General features: G+C 42.2%; 1 protein-coding gene across 1 annotated transcript; it reads left to right on the top strand.

Annotated features, from left to right (window-relative positions):
* Positions 1-369: 369 nt before the first annotated feature.
* On the top strand, positions 370-15,288 carry APMAP (adipocyte plasma membrane associated protein). Its single transcript, XM_030448337.1, has 9 exons — positions 370-511; positions 4,280-4,396; positions 6,891-7,006; positions 8,765-8,857; positions 10,591-10,707; positions 11,957-12,131; positions 12,581-12,715; positions 13,098-13,290; positions 14,364-15,288. The coding sequence occupies exons 1-9, from the start codon at positions 420-422 to the stop codon at positions 14,571-14,573; spliced, it is 1,248 nt and encodes a 415-aa protein (XP_030304197.1). The 5' UTR covers positions 370-419; the 3' UTR covers positions 14,574-15,288.
* The last annotated feature ends 3,014 nt before the right edge of the window (positions 15,289-18,302 follow it).

Raw genomic sequence — 18,302 nt, 5'->3', positions numbered from 1 at the left:
CCTCCCTGAGGAAAAATCACCCCGAGTCCCTCCCTCCCGGTTTCCTGGCGCCATCTTGTGGACACTGGGGTCAGGGATCTCCGTGTCCAGGGCGCACCCGTGGGGAGGGAAGGCTACAGCACCGGCCCTGCCTACGGGAGCCCCAGGGCCACCCGGGGGGCAGCGGTGGAGCTCGCTGCGATCCCCGCGGCCGCAGGATACCCAGTAGCACGCACTGGCGGCCAACAGGGACACTCCCGCCGGTGTCCGAAGTGCCTCAGCGCCCACCTCCTCACGCCAGCTGCGGTGCTGGGCGGCTCCCCTGTGGAGGAGAGGGAGGGCCCAGGAGGGGCCACGGGGGGCGGCTCCGTGGGGGTGTGTGGGGAGGGCGGGGCCGGGCGGCCGGAGCTCGGGTGCGGGGAGGCGGTAGCAGCAGCAGCATGAATGAAGCGGAGGGCCTGCGGCAGCGCCGGCCTCTCCGCCCGCAGGTCATCACCGAGGACAGCCAGGCACAGGAGGCCAAGGAGGGCAGGTGGGGCCCGTCGCGGTCCCCCTCGATGGGGAGGGGAGGGAGGTCTGCCGTGAGCACGGAGGTGGGGTCGGCCTAGCCTGAGGCGAGAGGAGGGCCGGGCTGCCGTGCGTCAAGGGGGTGCTGAGGACTCGGGGCGGGTCTCGGCGGTGCGAGGGTGTGTTCGGCTTAACCTGAGGGGAGGAAGAGGTCTGGCCGAGGAGTCGGAGGAGGAAGGTTCATGGTGGGTGGAGTGGGGGGCCCGACCTGACCTGGGGGTATAGTAGGGTGGGGATTGGACCCGTCCTGAGGGAGAGCTGTCAGGGAATGGGTCGGGAGAGGCTTCACCAGCCTGGCTTGGCCCCGGTGAGGTCTGAAGCAGAGTGCCAGGCAGATCTTTCCTGGGCCTGAAGGGTTGGAAGGGGCTGGCTGGTCCCGGACCGAGGAGGCCTCTGTTCCCCTCTTTTGGTTCTGGTTGATGCTGAGGCATCCGTGATGTCAGCCCGTGTGTACCCCAGGCTTCCCAGCACCTTGGCTCTGCAGTGGCTGCTTCTCTCCCCAGTGCTCCAGCTTCTGCTGGAGGCCTGTGACAGAGGGAAGAAGGTTTTGGTCAGGGCCTGCACACCTGCTTCTGCCAAGCTGCAGGAAGAGCCTTTAACTGATAAAATAGTTTAAATTTTGAGTGGGTTTTGTTTTGTTTTGTTTTTCTAAGGACTCTGTTTAAGTGCTGCTTATATTTTGCCTGTCAGGAAGTAACAGTTGCACCATTATGGCTTGCACAGATTCATTTTGGGTGTGATTAAGTCCTGTGTAACTCTGGCTAGTCTGTTTATATTTGGCAATCTGCAGTTCAAAGGCTGGTCTTTATGTGTCAGAGGTAAATAACCTTATAACCAGTCTATTTGTTTGTGGATAAGTTAAAGAAGATTCTATCTAGAATACTTTGTTTAGGATTTTTATAATAAATTTGCTTCACTGTAATTAAAGGCAATACCTGCAAAAAGAAAATGGTGTTTGAATCAATTGAATTTATAGGGTGATAACAGTGATCCAGCCTATTGTCTGTCTTCAAGACCTGGTTCAATGGCTTCTGTTTTTAGATCTTGGTGACATCTAAGTTGCTGTTATTAGAGCTGAAGTCCTGGTATGTTGCATTATTGAGATTTGTAGCTGGATTTGTAGCTTTAGTCTATGTAGGATTAATGATCAGAGATGCAATTAGCTTAGGATTTCTGTTTTGCTCATCACTGTTGGTGAACCATTACTTCAGTGATTCTTTCCAGTGACCAGTCAGTAACTTACAGCTGTCAGTATTCTATGTTGGGTATGTTTTGTTTCTTTACTTTTAGAAAGATTCTAAGAAGCTGACTATTTCATATTTTAAAAATATATATATATTTAAAGTCTTTAGACTTTATTGAAATTCTTGTTCTTTCAGCAGTGTCTAAATTAGGTCTTGTAGTTTGCAGGCTTGAAATGTGAGTTTGCTTGTCACCTAATTTTTCTACTTTTTTTTCTTTATTGCCAGTTCCTTGCAAAGTTGAATAAGGATCAGAAATGCAACCTTTACTTAAATCATGCTTTCAAGAGTTTTGTTAAAGCTGGCCTTTTCAGATAAGCTCCCATTCATCGTTATCTGCTTCCTTTTATGTGAGCAGCTCTCAGCTGTCACAAAGATGCTCAGGTGTCTGCTGATAGCACTTGTATTATTATACTATTGAGTCTTCATCTTTTGAAGGACAAGGCTGACAGCTGAACTCTGTGTAAGCTTGGGGATCACTTTGTATCTCTACCACCCACTCCAAAATCCCCATCAAAGGTGAAAAAGACTGCAAGGTTGTTTCTTAAGGCACCTACTGTTTAAGCAGGAACGGTTGAATTCTTCTTAGTAGTTACAAGGGCAATTTAGCTCTTGGAAAGTATGAAGAGGTCAGTGCAGATGAGAAAGCTGGACTGAAGTTTCCCAGCATGGGCCAGCTCAGATGGAGACACGCTTAGTGCTGTAACATTTTTTAAAGTTCACCATGGAGATACTGTGCTCTTGAGTGTGAGAAATACATACATATATATATATATATTTAATATATCTGACAGAAGGAACAGGCATGCTGGTGGAAAGGAAGTAGACTCAAGGTGGTGAGTGCCTTGGGGTAGCTGGGGAAAGTTTGGTGACCAACAGACCAGCAGTAGTGCTAACAACACCTTTTGGAGCAGGCTGAACTGCCTGTGGCATTGGGCTAGGATCACCAGCAGCTTTTGTCATGGGCAAGCACTTGGCATCCTTGTAGTAGTCACTTCAGCACAGCCTGGTGATTTGCACAGTGGCTTGTGGGGGCTTGTTGGGTACTTTGCAGAGCTGGGGAAAGTGGGGCAGACCTCCACCCTAGCTGCCTACAACTGCTGCCAGAAGAGAGGGGCTAGCAGCAGTTGTGCTATCAGGAAAGAGCTGTCATGGATTATAAACACTCCAACTTGTGTACATTGTGAATGCAAGCAGTGACCAAATTAAGGCCTAGTTCTCTCCTTGCTTTTCCCCTCTGATAATCCTAGGGATTATCTTGATGCTGATCTCTGTACTGCAAGTACATGGCATTAGCTCCCAAGTTGTGATACTTGTGCTCCGGGCAGTAGTTCATATTTCCTACTGTCTGCATGATTGGGTGATGAAGGACAAAACAGTGGAAGTATTCCAAGGATTAATGCAGAACCACCAGGCACTATTTGCCTTTATTTAGTTGATTCTGTGAGGGGACTGGCTGGCTATGCCACTGAATGGTTCAGAGGGGCTAAAATTGTAGGAGTTGCTTTTCCAGTTCAAGGCTAAAATCTGTTGAGTATGGCTCTGTGCTTTCTGCTGTAAATGCCTGATTGATGCCTCCGAACTTGTTGAGAACAACACCTGGTTTTCTCCTGTAGAAATGTTTTCCTGTAGAATGTTCTCCTATTCTCCTGTTGTATGTTTTGATGGATAAATAGAATATATTTAGTTTCTTCTATGTGCTGAGGCTTAAGTTTCAAACCAGTGTTTCACAAAGTTAAGCAAGCATTCATTTAACTTAGAATCATAGAATCAGCTGGGTTGGAAGGGACCTCAGAGATCATCAAGTCCAACCCTTGAACCACTACTGCTGCAGTTAGTAGATCATGGCACTGAGTGCCACATCCAGTCTTTTTTTAAATATCTCCACGGATAGAGAATCCACTACTTCCCTGGGCAGCCCATTCCAATGCTTGATCACCCTCTCGGTAAAGAAATTCTTTCTAATATCCAATCTAAACCTCCCCCGGCACAATTTAAGACCGTGCCCTCTTGTCTTGCTGAGAGTTGCCTGGGAAAAGAGGCCAATCCCCACCTGGCTACAACCTCCTTTCAGGTACTTACTCCAATGTTTGTTGTTTTAGTTGAACTTTTCATACAAAATTTGTGCTGGGATGGGAACCATTGGCAAAACTAAAGGACGAGAAAGTTAAAAAACCAACCAACCAACCAACCAACCAAAGAATTTCACATGCTTCCCATTTCATGGTTTTACTGTTTTAGTCAGCTGCTGCTTGTGGTAGGCATGAAACCTGTATATGAGAATACTCTACCTCATATGATGCCAGGATGCTGAGACTGGATAAATATCCCTCTGTCAAATCCTAACAAGTTCAAAATGGACCTTAAAGGTCATTCAAGATGGTGGTCAGTCAAAAATATTTTGTGAAGAAAATAGGCTGTTAAAGGATTTGTAAATACTGTTATATTTTAAAACAGTTTCACATGCTAATCCTGCTTGTCTGATTTTATAGCGCTTACAGCAGCAAGGTGTTTCGTGTTACCTTCTTGACTTTGGCTGCATCTCTAACTGTGCCCCTGCTTGGAGTCACTGTTCTACTGGATTCTCCTATAGACCCTCAACCTATAAGGTAAATTATTATATAAGGTGAATTATTATAATTCTGCCAAAGAGAGACTGTTAGTCTGAGGATGAAAATCGAAATGGAGACCCTAAGTGGGTGGGTATGGTGCTATGTACCAGTGGAACCATATGGTGATGTTTATATTCAAATACAGATTTCATAAAGCAGTGCAGGTAGGTGATTTCTGCCTTGTCTGAATTAGTAACCATCTTGAATCTGTATAAAAAGTGCAGTGTATCAGTGAATCAGCTACGTGAGATGTCACCTGTGCTGGGAAAAGTTGTGTGTGAACAGCTTTGACTGCTAGCATAGAGTGGAGTCAGGCTTTTTAGTGCTCCTGGCATTCTGAAGTAAGTGAAAATGCTCAGTCTTCTAAATACTAATGATCAACTCAATAATTTTGTAATGAAAGAGTACAACAACACTGTAAATATCTCTAGAGATAAACTGTTAATGTGGTAGGGTAGCACTCACAAGGCTTGCCAGTAGGCTATTACACATAAGGTGCTTCATTGCAAATCATAATGAAATGTGTTCTCCTGTGGTTGAGTTTAACAAAACCCAATTCCCTGAAATACATGGCAACTGCACAGTAATTCTGAAAGCCAGTAGGATATGTCAATAATGCTTTTTCTGTTATGTAAACCTGGTCTGATTCTGGTCCATGGTAACAGTATTCTGCCTGCTTATGTTTCATACATGAAGTCCATTTTACAAGACTATTCTTCTTGCCCAGATCTCTGGCTTATATGGCTGTGCATTCTTAATTATCTTCTTAGCTTCACTGGCAGAAGCACTTCCAGTCTGTGCAATATATTGGATGATTTTGTGTGGTGTTTATGAAATGTTTTGAAAAAGTTTCAGGAGATAGATGCTGACTGACTCAATCCCTTCAGTGAAAGAACATAAGAAATCTCATTTGCTAATAGTGATGTTATTTATGTAAAGCACTGGAAACAATGAGAAATAAGATGGGGAAGAAATAATGCAGATGCGATCTGTGAAACTCCATGTGAAATTCCTGCAACTCTCGTTTATTTTAAGGTTCTTTTTGCTATGAGCCTGACTTGGATATTACTGATCCCAGTGAAGATTTTCTGCTTGCAAATGCAATAGTCCAAAGTTGCCAGCAAGTGAGTTCCTTACCTGAAGCCTGTTATCCTCAGCAGAATCTATCCAGTGCTTGGACGACGGGAAGGAAAATTAATTAATTAATTGGTCTTAGCATTGTGAAGAGAACTCTGCTGGAAGTCTTCTGTGGACAGGAGCTAATAATTGAGTTGGCTTTGCCCCTGCAGTAAAAAATACTTAAAAGAAAGTTTGCTGTCTGTAACCAGACAGATAAAACTATGTATTTTTCTTTCTTTTTGAATTATTTGGATTGTGAACCTGTATTCCTCAATTGTTGTGGGTTTTATAGTTTGCAGTTTGTTACTTTTTTTCTTCAGTCACTGAAGCTGTAGAAATTGTAATGATTACCAACATACAAGTAGTTGTCTTGCAGTGTTGTTGGATCCTGTGGTCCTGGGCAAGTTTAGGAGTCAAACCTCATCTTCCTAGTGTTCCACAGGTGGAAGACATTTGCTTATCATTGTATATGGAGTTTAAATTAAAATTTTTCCTTTCAAACTTGGTTTAGGGAGCTTTTGTCATACTCTTGTGAATTAACACCTTATGAGCTTATCACCCTGCACAAGTATGAGCTTTTAGTAATAACTTGAAATCCTTAAATCATGGAGACTTGAGATGCCTTATGCATATGTTTTTAAGAACCTACAAGACTGAAACATACTCAAGTTTGTCAGCACAGTTATGGCTTAATCAGAAGTACAGTGCTTTGGAGCCTGGTATTTAAGTCAAAGCCATGTAGGCATCTTACCTACTCCCTTCTGTGTATCTCTGTAGTTCCTTTAACTCCAGTTGAAACTGGAGTTCCTATTTATGTGAATGTGAACTCGCAAAACTGCACCTTACCTTGTCATTTTGAGATTTCAATACCATTTTTGGTATTGAGTTCAATACCATTTAAGTTCATATGCAACTTCTTTGAGTTTTTGTTTTGGTTTGGTTTGTTTGTGTTTTTTTTTTCAGAAAGAAAAATACTGTTACAAACAGCTCATTCAGATGAGTAAGAAAGCGGTTATTCCTTTATGTTGTGGCTTTTATTCCTTTGCCATTATGTAAGATAGATGAACTGTGAATGTTATGTTGGACTTGAAGATGTATAGATTTCCAGGCACTTCTTAGGAACACATAACTGCAGCTTTTTTTTCTGATCAGCTTTTCTGATCAGAAGAACCAGAAAATTATGGTCCTTGATGAACAAGAGTCAATTTTTTCAGCTTGTCAGCTGTGTTTTCTTTTTTGAAATACGCTGTATGTAAAGCATAGGTCAGGTTTTCAGGAGTTGGCAAATGAGGAAAAAAAATGAACCAATATGTTGCTCAAGAGTGTTTGCAGATTGATGCAAAGGATCATAAGTCTGTGTTCTGTTTTGCAGTTTGAAGGAACCTCCCCTCCTGACGGGTGTGTTGGAGCCCAATATCAAATTACGAAAAGCTGAGCGGTTATGGGAAAATCAGCTGGTTGGACCAGAGTCCATTGTCAATATTGGGGGTAAGCACTCAGAAAATAAGCTTTGAAGAAGGCTCTTTAAATGTTGCTCCATTTACAAGGGTTTGTACAGCAATATAGCTCTTAGATAACAAACTCAAAGTTATTTTGAATATGTGTTGGTTTTGCTTTGTTTTTGGTTGTTTTGTTGTTTTGTTTTGTTTTGTTTTGAAAATAATTGACTTGTGCAGCAAAACCTGGCTGCTTTTCTCCTCTTTACCCAGTATAAAATAAATATTGTTGCCAGATTAAAAATTCCTGTCTTCTAGGACTAAAAGCATCAGGAACAACTTATGTTTGGGAGAAGTGGTCCCATTTTTCATTTGACTAGATCTTAACTGGGGATGAATACTTCCAATGTACTGCCTACTCTTTTAATGATCATTGCCTCTGAATGAGCACAGTTTTGTTGTGTTAGTTTTTGCTTATATGACAGAAAAAAATCTCAAGTTTATGATAAATAGCATATTTGCATTTCAGAGCCCATGTATGCATTACAGGTTTCATCCTATACTTCTCCCTTACAGCATGTGTTTTCTCCCCAAATCACAAACCCTTACCATCTCTGAGCAGGTTCTTTATGAGGCTGACTAGACTTGTAATGGCTTGACATTTGTGCAGGGGTTATTCCTTCTGCTTCCAGAATTGGGTTAAGGCTAGAAACTACTCTTGACATGAGTCCTTGACTATTTTAATGTGAAAAATAACTGGTGTGGGAGTTGTAAACAATGCCCTTACTGAAAAATCCTTCAATATGAGATGCTTGGTAGCCATGTAAATTTGAGATGGAAAAGCCCAAACTATGGGCTCTACTAATCCATTGGTCATCCATTTAATTTGGCTGGATTGATGGGCCAAGGCCAGTTGTGTGAGGTTCAGCAAGGCCAAGTGTTGGGTCCTGCACTCGGGTCACAACGCCATGGAGTGCTACAGGCTTGGGGAAGAGTGTCTGGAAAGCTGTCCAGAAGAAAAGGATGTGGGGGTGCTTGTTGATACTCGGCTGAATATGAGCCATCAGTGTGCCCAGGTGGCCAAAAAGGGCAACAGTGTCCTGGTTTGTATCAGGAATAGTGTGGAGAAGGGAAGTGATTGTCGCCCTGTGCTTGGCACTGATGAGGCCACACCTCAGTGCACTGAGCACAGTACTGTGTTCACTTTGAGGCCCCTCACTACAAGAAGGACATTTTGGTGGTGGAGTGTGTCCAGAGAAGGGCAACGAAGATAGTGAAGGGTCTAGAGTAAAAGTCCTACAAGGAGTGGCTGAGGGGACTTTGTTTAGTTTGGAGAAAGGGAAACCGAGGGGAGACCTTATTGCTCTCTACAACTACCTGAAAGGAGATTGTAGAGAGGGGGTGTCAGTATCCTCTCCCAGGTAATAAGCGATAGAAGAAAAGCAAATGTCCTCAAGTTGTGTCAGAGGAGGTTTAGATTGGATATTAGGAAAAAATTCTTCATTGAAAGGATTTTCAAGCCCTGGAACAGACTGCCCGAGGAAGCAGTGGAGTCACCTTTCATTGATATTTTTAAAAGCTGTGTAGATGGTGAACTTGGCAGTGTGCTAGTTTAACCATTGGACTTGATGATCCTAAGGGTCTTTTCCAATCAAAACAATTATGTGATTCTATGATTCCCCTTCCCTCTTTATTCTTTTGCTATGAGTGAAGAAAACTGTTACTTTACTATACCTTAAACTTGAATTCTCCTCCAGTGTTTGCCACTATGATTTTGTGATCAAGCTAATTGCACCAGTTGTTTTTGCAGATGTGCTATTTACTGGGACAGCTGATGGGAAGATTATCAAAATTGAAGATGGGGAAATACAAACAATAGCCAGAATTGGCCATGGTCCTTGTGGTGAGTGACAGCTCCTGAGCATGGTGTACTCAAAAATATCTGGGTCAGGGCTTGTTGATTAAACTAGTGTTCTGTCTGGATTGCTTCTGCAAGTGCAGATCTTCCTCTACAGAGATTTGTAGCAAAAATAATAATGTATTTGTATGAATGAAGTATTAGTGGAAATATGCATATGAGCACTGGCAGGAATATCAGAACAAAGGGCCAAAAGAATGGGAATGGGTGCTCTTGGTAACAAAGAACACTGTTATCAGCAGTAGAATTTAGGAATGCAGGTTGATGTCATGGCGACAAGGCCTGCACTCTTGTAAAGCTGCAACACAGATTATTTGTTGGTAGATCCTGCATCTTAACACTAGGAGGAAGATAAGATGGAAGTGCATCACAAGTAACATTCCTTTTCCTGTTAGTCCATCTAGAAAAAGTACATTTCCTAAACAAGACAAAAAAAGGGCAGCAACCTGGCCTAATATTTATGGAAGCTGAAGTCAGCAAGATTCTGAGGTGAAGGGTCAATCTGTAAAAACTGAGGACTCCTAAATGAGTGTAAGTGAATGAACTCTGAGATAATGTGTGAGTAGGAAAGAGGAACTTAGATTTTTTGAAATCAAGTATTACCTCCCCATCTACAAAATTTTGCCTTACATTTATGTGTACTAATTTACCTTCCTCTGTTTGTGGGGTGTTTTGGTGACTGCATTTACTGTAACCACCATTGGTGGATCTCTGGACCTTCCACTGATGACAAGATTTCTGTTTTGTCACCATTCCTTTTCAGTTTTTTGCTCTTAAATTCCACACCTCTTTCTGAGCCACTTCTTGGCTTCATTTCATGAGATTTCTGGAACTGAGTGAGAAAAACTACTAGTAGCTTGTTTATTAACAGAACCATGTCCATAGGGAAGCTTAATGTTGGCCATGTCAGTACTACCTGGGCAACCTGAGAACCCTGGCTGGTGTTTTTTGGGACTGTGGGTGGTTTTGTTTGCAATAATGATGTAAAACCTTACATGAGGTTCTGCAGACCTGCTCTTGTTGCCATCTAGTTAGAAATTATGGGCAGGAACTGTTGCTGTCTTTATGTAGCTCATATTGACACATTCATCATTTTAGTTATGCAATTTGATGTGGGTGTTCACATGGTTAGGCTCTGGGCTGATTTGGAAACACTCCTGTCTGCCTAACAGGTAGGGCAGCCTTTGTGCGACAGCCAGCAAAGTCTGCTGCCAGCTGATAGGAAGCTGGAATTCCAGCTGCTGCTTAGGTGTGAATGGAGGTTGGGATAGATATGAAGGATCACCTTTCCATGCTTGTTTCCACTGGATTTGTTCAGTTTGGGAGGGGCAGGAAGATTATGCTGCCCTATTGCTTTGGGGGCAGAGAGGTAGTGGGCAGCCTAGACTTCTCTCTTGCCCTTCTTGAGCTGGAGAGGCAAATGAAATAAAACTGATGCTTCCTGAGAAGAAGCATTTAGTTAAATTCAGTTTTCTGACATTCAGCCCTACTGAGGGCAGCTGTTAGCTAGCTACCAGCTTGGCAAATTATGATTATCTCTAGACTAGTGAAAACATGGGGATATGTGAAACACACCTAGGAAAGTAAGCATCATTTCTTTAATGAATGTGTGCGGTGCTGGCCACAGTTTTACTAAACTTCGATTTGACCTTTGTAAGTAGTCGGAATGCCTTGTATTTATTTATATTTGGAAAATAATTTAAAAATTATTTCCCAAGGAACCCGTGAAGATGAACCAATGTGTGGAAGACCACTTGGCATCAGAGTGGGGCCAAATAACACCCTGTTTGTGGCAGATGCTTATTATGGACTCTATGAAGTTAATCCTGGTACAGGTATGACTTGTGTTCTCAGAAGGTCTCTTTCACTGACAAACTTGAACTTCATTTGCAGTTTTATGGGACACTGCAGGCAAAACTATGCCTGCCCTCTTTGTAAAGTGGTTAGAGGTGCCTGGATGAAATATACCACGCAAGAACTTGATGTTTATTTTCTTATAGCAGTCACTTCCTCTGTCTGTCTGGATCAGAGTTACCACTGGCTTATCTTCTGGTGACATATGCTGCTGTTTGTCAAAATTGGTACCTCAGGATCCATGAATAAAGTTCTGTGTATCTGTTTCAGTTTTCATGAAGGGAAAAAATATTACTGTTATGTAAACTTTTTGTCATGTTTGCTGTACTTTTGTTTCTGCCTTGATCTTGGTGTGTGGAAGTAAAGAGCTCTTAACATCCCAGTAACCCCAATCTACAGAAGGTGAAGAGAAAGATGCATTTTTGTGTATCTGAAGATACAGTCGCTTGTTACTGCAAGACACTGTTGCATCATGCCCTTTATTGTCCCTGAGCCAGATTTCAGTTTTAGGAGCTGTGCTGTCTGTCAGAAAGCACTATCTGCTTTTCTGTAGAGTTGATTTTCTGACAGGTTACTTCTCCAAATTGGCTTCAGGTGGGAAGTGGGAAGATAGCCAAATGCTAGGTCAGATGTAACTAAAAAGCTCACACTGTGTGGCTCTGGGAGGATGTGATTGAGGTCTCCCCTTTTGATGGCAGACAGCTGCCATATTAGCACAGTCATGGCAAAAGCAAGCAAGCAAACAAACCTAAAACCTGGGCCTAAAGATTACTTCAGTAGATTTTGATTAATTTTTGGTGATTTGATCTTATTCATTTGCCTGGTAATATGTGGCAGAGCAGTTTAGTGAACCTGCTGATGTTTAAAAATCAGTATGCTTTGTCCCTACAGATTTATGGGGTAAGAGGGAGTAGTGATTGGCTTGCTTGCATCCTTTTACAAGGTTAGGGCCCGAGTTTGCACTTGATTATATATGCATATATAACCATATATATATATGGACTTCAGAAATGTGAGAAGTCTAACACTTGCCTGTAGGGAACACTGTCTCCTGTTTCAGTTTTTCTGAGGTTTTCTCCTGGTCAATCACATTTGGTGTTGAGTTGTTCCATTACAACCCAAAACCATATTACTTAATAGAGTCACAAACAGAAAAAATGCAAAATTCCTATTAATTTCATGTACAGAACATACAAAAGTTTGTCTCCCTGCTCTTCTTTTTATAACCAGGTGAAACAAAAATGCTCGTATCAACCAAAACACCAGTTGAAGGTCAGCAGTTGTCATTTGTGAATGATCTTACAGTGACCCGGGATGGGAGGAAAATCTACTTCACAGACTCCAGTAGCAAATGGCAAAGACGGGACTACTTATTCTTGATCATGGAAGGCACAGATGATGGGCGGCAAGTAACCCTTCCCCAAGATGTTTAACTTACTGTAAGCTCAGCTGTAGGAATGGACTTCACCACTTCCTTGAAGTTTTTTTTTGCCTTTAGAATCCACCTGAGCAAACACTGCACTGCCTAGGAGAGGGTGAGAGGATGTGTGGATGTTGCTAATGAGACCTGCAGCAAAATAGAGGACATTCCTCTTTCCTTCAGAGGGTCTAACATGTAGCATCTGTTTTAAAAGGAAGGTGTTAGCATTATGTTCCGCCTAAATCCTTCATGAATGCTGCCAGTCTCAAGTGGCTTAGTATTTCTCCTGCATTCATAAACAAATGCTTCCTGGCTGTTCTGCCTTTTTAACTGAATGAAGTGCATGTCAGAGAAGATAGAATGCCTGGAGAATAAAACCAAGATAATGAAATATTTTTCTTCACTAAAAAGCACTTATAATGCTTTCTTTCTAGCTTGCTGGAATATGACACTGTAACAAAAGAAGTAAAAGTCTTAATGGTGGGGCTGAGGTTTCCCAATGGTGTCCAGCTTTCTCCTGCAGAAGACTTTGTCCTGGTGCAGGAGACAACCATGGCTAGAATCAGGAGGTGTGTATGACTTTGCTGAAATTAGTACTTGTCTGTTTAGAGACTGTTTAAATAAATGAGTTGAATGACAAAAGAAGCAATAAACTCTATTCATGTCTAGTTATTGATGACAAAGCAGATGGTCTTCCTCAATATTTGATTTTTTTCTTTCACTGTAAGCATTGGGACTGCAGTATTTTTTCATCATGGTGATGATGTGGATGATAGTGGAGCAAGCTGACTTTTTATGGGGAGAGGAATGTGGCTGTGATGTATTTGCCTCTTCCATAATAAGAAAAAAAATGTATTTTTACTTTTTAAAGGTAGTTCCTTTGGGGGCTTTTATTTATTACTTAGACTGCTTGAGTTGAGATGTCCTAATCCTACTCTCTATAACTTTCAGGTATTATGTGTCTGGGCTCATGAAAGGTGGAGCAGATATGTTTGTTGAGAATATGCCTGGTCTTCCAGACAATATCAGATTAAGCAGCTCTGGAGGATATTGGGTAGCTATGGCAGTTGTCCGTCCCAACCCTGGATTTTCTTTGTTGGATTTCTTGTCTGAAAAACCATGGATTAAAAGGATGATATTTAAGGTAACAAAAAAAATCATCTTTAGTATAGGAATGGAAGTGATAAATATTTCTTTTTCCTTTTTCTTCCTCTTCACAGGAAGAGTTATAATTTAGTGCTGTGGTTAAAACTGTTGTAGTTCTCCCCAGGTATAGCACTCCTTATGTATCTGCAGGTAGTGAAACTAATACTTGCTTCTCTGAGTAGCAGGTGCACATTCTTTAAGTTGCATTTTGTTTTGAGGTCCAGAAAAGAAAAGAGACTGTCTCTCTGCCCTAGCCATGCAGCAGTACAAAATGTACATTTGGATGTGTGAAGCCTTTACCTTTGTACCTGAAGTGCCCTAAACTACTTATTGCCAGGTGTCTGTAGAGCATCTGGGAAACCTGACCTGTTCTAGTGACTACCCAAGGCATCCTGGGAGACAGTGTGTATGTTAAGTATCCTGCTAGGTGACATTTTCTTCTGACTGAATATGCCTGCTTTTGTCACACCCCTCCTTCAGGATGAGCAAGAACAGTGTATTTTGTAAGGTATATCTGATGCTAAAGAAAAGGCACAGTGCTTTTTATGCAATACAAAGACTTGAAAATACTTCTGTTCTCAAAAAAAAACAGACAAACAAAAAAACCCCCAAACAAGCACTGCAAGTTTAGGGTGGAAGTGCAGTTTGAGCTAAAACCCTTGCTATCCCTGTGAAACCTGTTGTCTCTCCTGGTGCAGTGCAGGAGCCTTGACAAACTGATGCTGTAGGGAGCTGAGCCTTATGTCTGCTGCTTGGCCTCAGTCAACTGCCTCAGAACAAGCTGATGTCTCGTGTGTAGACATCCTTTTAGCCTAGTGCTGGAGTAGAATAGGCTTCTGCTGATCTGATCTTTTTTCTTATTCACTTATTTTTTCATTTGAAGTTAGCTTTTCAGCTGTTAATGTGTTAAGCATGTGTAATAGTGTTTACACAAAGTGTATGCTTATGTTCTTAGATGCTTATTCCAAGGAGTGTAGAATGATCTTTGAGTGTGTAAGTGCCTGAGATCTAATTGTGGAGAACAAAATCTTTTGTTGTTAATTTCCTTCTTTTCTTTTCTCTTTCTTTTAGTTGCTGAGCCAAGAGACTGTGACAAAGTTTGTGCCCAAATACAGCCTTGTTGTTGAACTTACTGAGACAGGATCCTACAGAAGAAGCTTTCATGATCCCAGTGGAGTGATGGCTCCTTATGTTAGTGAGGCACACGAGCACGATGGATATCTCTACCTGGGCTCCTTCCGGTCTCCGTTTATCTGTAGACTTAATCTTCAGCATGTTTAACTGTCCATCCATGATAAAGTGCCACTGTCCTATAATAATCCAGAGGTACAAAGGAAGCATATGTTTGAGGCAGTGTGTGACCAGGTACAAAATGTGAAAGACAATCTGTAGCACTGATCTGTTGCCGTAGGAAAACATACATCTTCCTTGGTTTAACTGCTCTTGCTTTGGAGTTGGTGTGCATAATGATTAATATCTGAGGAGTATGGTGGAGCATCTTTGTGTGGTTAGGGGTTCCTTAAAGAAAATTCATTGCTTTTTCATGCCCAGGCCTGTTTGGAGTCATCTTAAACGGACATCATCTGTCACCTTTAATGCAACTGTATGTCTTACTACATTGGGAGGATTTGTGATGTGTGAAATTTAATTGTGTATGATTGGGGTTGAAGATGATGTCTTGCATGTGTTTGTTTCTGGTTTAGAGCTTCCTGTTTAGGAAAGATTACAGTGCATGTTCTAATGTCATACCATGGTGCTGTGGTAGAGGCAGTAACATCCAGAACATGCCTAGAAATCTAGTTACATCCATTGGGTTTCTTCAGTTACAGCCTGTGTAATCAACATTAGACACTACAATTAATTGTTAATCAACATGCAAAACCAAATTTTATCATTATCTGTGGACTCCTGTGTTTCTTTATAGCATTGTAGTCAGATGATGAATGAAAGTTACATTTTCTTTGTTATTAAAGACTAGTTCCAGCAGGTTTAAAAAGGGTCACTTGTAGTATTTTTTCCATGTTTGCCAGGTCCTGTAAGTCTCCTGTTCATTATGTAGGTGGCCATTCCTGAGAGATAATGGGAGGAAGAAGACCATCTGCAGAAATCATCTTCAGCACACTTTTTATGGAGCACTGATTCAGATTTTGGGGAAGGTTGGTGTCTGAAGATTGATGTAGGTTGAAAAGACCCGTATAAAATCTAGTAATAGTGGATGAGGAAGGCTTTGGTGGAAAACCTTTGAATGTTGTAGTAGCTCATGGGTGCTTTCTGGCATCTCCATAAGACATTGTTTACTTGCTCTGTTTACAGAAACTCTGCTTGGTAAATCCAGAGTGCTTTTCTGCCAATGATTACAAAGGAAAGGCAATGATGTTACATTTTGAATAGAAAGTTTTGCATCTTGAAGAACTACAGGGATTACTTCAGCAGCTGTGTGATTTGGTGAATTGATTTGTGGTTTGGGACTGAAGGCTTTGCTGCTCTCTCTTTTTCTGCCACTGGGTGATAGTCAAACACAAACTTATGCTATTGCTAATTTTCCTAACCTTTGAAAAGGAAATAATGAAGATTTGCTTCTTATACAATGAAAAGCACCAGAGAAAGGGAAGATGATAAGAAAAATGTCATCTGTTTTCACTGGCCTTCTGCACTTGTCTTTATTAACGGAGGGTTATACAATTAATTGAAAGTGATTCCTTTCTGTCAGTGTTACTACCAGGCTGCTGCAGCCCTGTGGCAAGTAGCTGATGGTTGCTGGATCAGACTGACTTGAAAGCCCTTTTGCTTGACCTCATAGATAGTAGATTTAGGAAGAAGCTTAGTTGAGGCAAAAGTTGAGTAGATGAGATGTTGCAGGCTCTGACCTTTGGTGCAGCTGAGCTCTATCTTAATAATTTGTGGTGTGTGTGTGTGATAAATTTGAAGGGCTAGAGAGGTGTGACCTGCTGGGGTGTGGCAGGCTGCAGACTTGTTGCTGTGGGAACTCAGGAGAAGGGGACATGCTTGTAGTCTCTCTGTGGAAATCCAGCACAAGATGAGCTGTTTAAGCCATCATTGTTTAAACAGCAATAGTTGCCGTTGCTCTGCTGGCCCTTGCAGCTGTTTGTCCTGTTCTGATGTGATATCAAAGTTACACTTGATGGTATCTTAAATTGGGGGTGCAAAAGCAAGGCTGTGGGGCTTGTTTCAGTATGGTGCTTTGGTAGCCTTGGGGCAAGCTCTAGTGATTTATCTGCCAGAGAATCTAACTGAATAACTTGTGCTGCTTTTTGTAGTGATCTAGATCTCACCTGTTTTGGCGTGTCAAATGTGCTGGCTTTTGTGTGACTTAAGTCCCTTTAAGACATTGTTCCTGATGTTATAAAGTGGTCAAGGAAATAAGTTGTAGTGATGCTTCTGCTCAGGGCGATAAGATGTATGGAAAAGTTGTCTCTTGGGTGTATTTCAGTTCTGGTCCTTTTTCTACTTGGCCATCCCTCACTCCTTCCTGGCTACTGTTGGAGACATACTTCATACACTGCAGATCCTGTGGTCCCACCAAAAAGTTCTTGAGTCCTTTTTTAGTTCTCTCTGAGCACTGTGGCAAGTACAACAAACCCAGAGATCACACGAATAACTTGCTTTTCTTGTGGAAAAGGGATAGAGTGCCAAGTATGAGAGGTATCTAAGAGAGTGTGGCTTTGTTTGGTGCTACTTTTTGAATGATCTTGTCCAAACTTTCAGATGGCAGCCAGGCACAAGTATCTCAGGAAGAAGTGTGAGAAGACAAGAAATGGGTAATCATGGCAGAACTGAATCCTAGAAGGAGCTTCTCCAAACCCAAACATAGCTAATGCCTTTATTTACTGAAGCTGGTGCCTTCTAAGCTCTTCTCTTAATCCTGTGCCAGCAAGGAGGGTTGCTCTGCCTAGTGCCACAGTCAGGAAAGGAGGCTGGACACCATGAAGATATTGGAGCTGTCTGCACAAGAGTCTTCCTATGGAGAGCAATTTGCATATAGAATCCAGCAAGTCAGTGGTGAAGGCTGGTACTATAGCATGGAGGAAGCTGAGCTGTGAAGCCTTGGGCACTTGGGTTATTTATTGGCCCAAGCATCTCATTGGGGTTCAGTCACTACTTCTCTTTCTTGACTGTGGTGTGGGTTCTTTGCTGGCCTGACCTCTGCAGCTGTGCACAGAGGTCCTCTACCTACAGATGCATAAGAAATAACTTCAGGCAGATTAGGCAATAAGAACAAGAGGTGAATTCTAGAAGTAGGGTCCAGAGGCAAGCAGGAATTCGTGCCCTTATAAGTCTTTATAGTTTCTGATGTCTTGCCCTGTCTGGCACTGTGTAGAATGGCAACAGAAATTTTGCATTGCTCTTGTCTGTGCTTTGTTGGAAAGTAGCTGAACAGCTGTCCGTCTAAATGAGTTTGTATAAAGGTTAAGCCTTTGGACAGAGTGTGCAGCTCCTACCAGTTTAATTTCACAGAAAAAATAAAGCCTGTCTGTGCAGGCTCTAAAATAAAGTTCATGGACTGGTGACCACTGAAGTTTGCAAAGCACCAAATGTGAACCATGGTTGGTGGCAGAACTTCTAGGCAACACACTTCACGTGGTGGCAGGTTGCTTAACCTGGCCACTGGTATTTCATTTGACATATGAGCATTAATATTTCATTTTAGCTGAAGCTTTATGTACATAAATACAGGTCAGTCTTTTCGTCAGAGGGAGGTGATCTGTCTGTCTCCTGTGGTTCGATAGTGACCTGAAACTTGTCTGCGAGGTTTTTCAGTGCTGTTTTTGGTCCTGAAAGTTAGAACTTAACCTGAAGCTGAGAGGGATGGTGGCATGTGTGGCACCAAGATCTAGGAGAAAGTTAGTATTCTTGATGCTTCCTGGTGGGAGAGATGTCTGGCCCAAGACTGGTGATGTCTCCATGGCCACTAAAGTTGAAGGGAGGCCTAGTTACTGTAATGCTGGCTGCAACATTGGTGGGGGACCAGGGTGGAACTGCAGTACCAGG

The sequence above is a fragment of the Calypte anna genome, chromosome 3 (assembly GCF_003957555.1).
Source record: "Calypte anna isolate BGI_N300 chromosome 3, bCalAnn1_v1.p, whole genome shotgun sequence".
NCBI lineage: Eukaryota > Metazoa > Chordata > Aves > Apodiformes > Trochilidae > Calypte > Calypte anna.
Note: the sequence above shows the minus strand (reverse complement) of the source record. Positions and strands in the feature narration are given on the sequence as shown.

What these genes read in the sequence shown, in the direction of transcription:
- APMAP (XM_030448337.1), top strand. Translation starts at nt 420, where the DNA reads ATGAATGAAGCGGAGGGCCTGCGGCAGCGCCGGCCTCTCCGCCCGCAG. An exon ending in TGAAGTTAATCCTGGTACAG is followed by an intron (nt 10,708 to 11,956) that starts GTATGACTTGTG and finishes TTTTATAACCAG; the next exon opens with GTGAAACAAAAATGCTCGTA. An exon ending in TTAAAAGGATGATATTTAAG is followed by an intron (nt 13,291 to 14,363) that starts GTAACAAAAAAA and finishes TCTTTCTTTTAG; the next exon opens with TTGCTGAGCCAAGAGACTGT.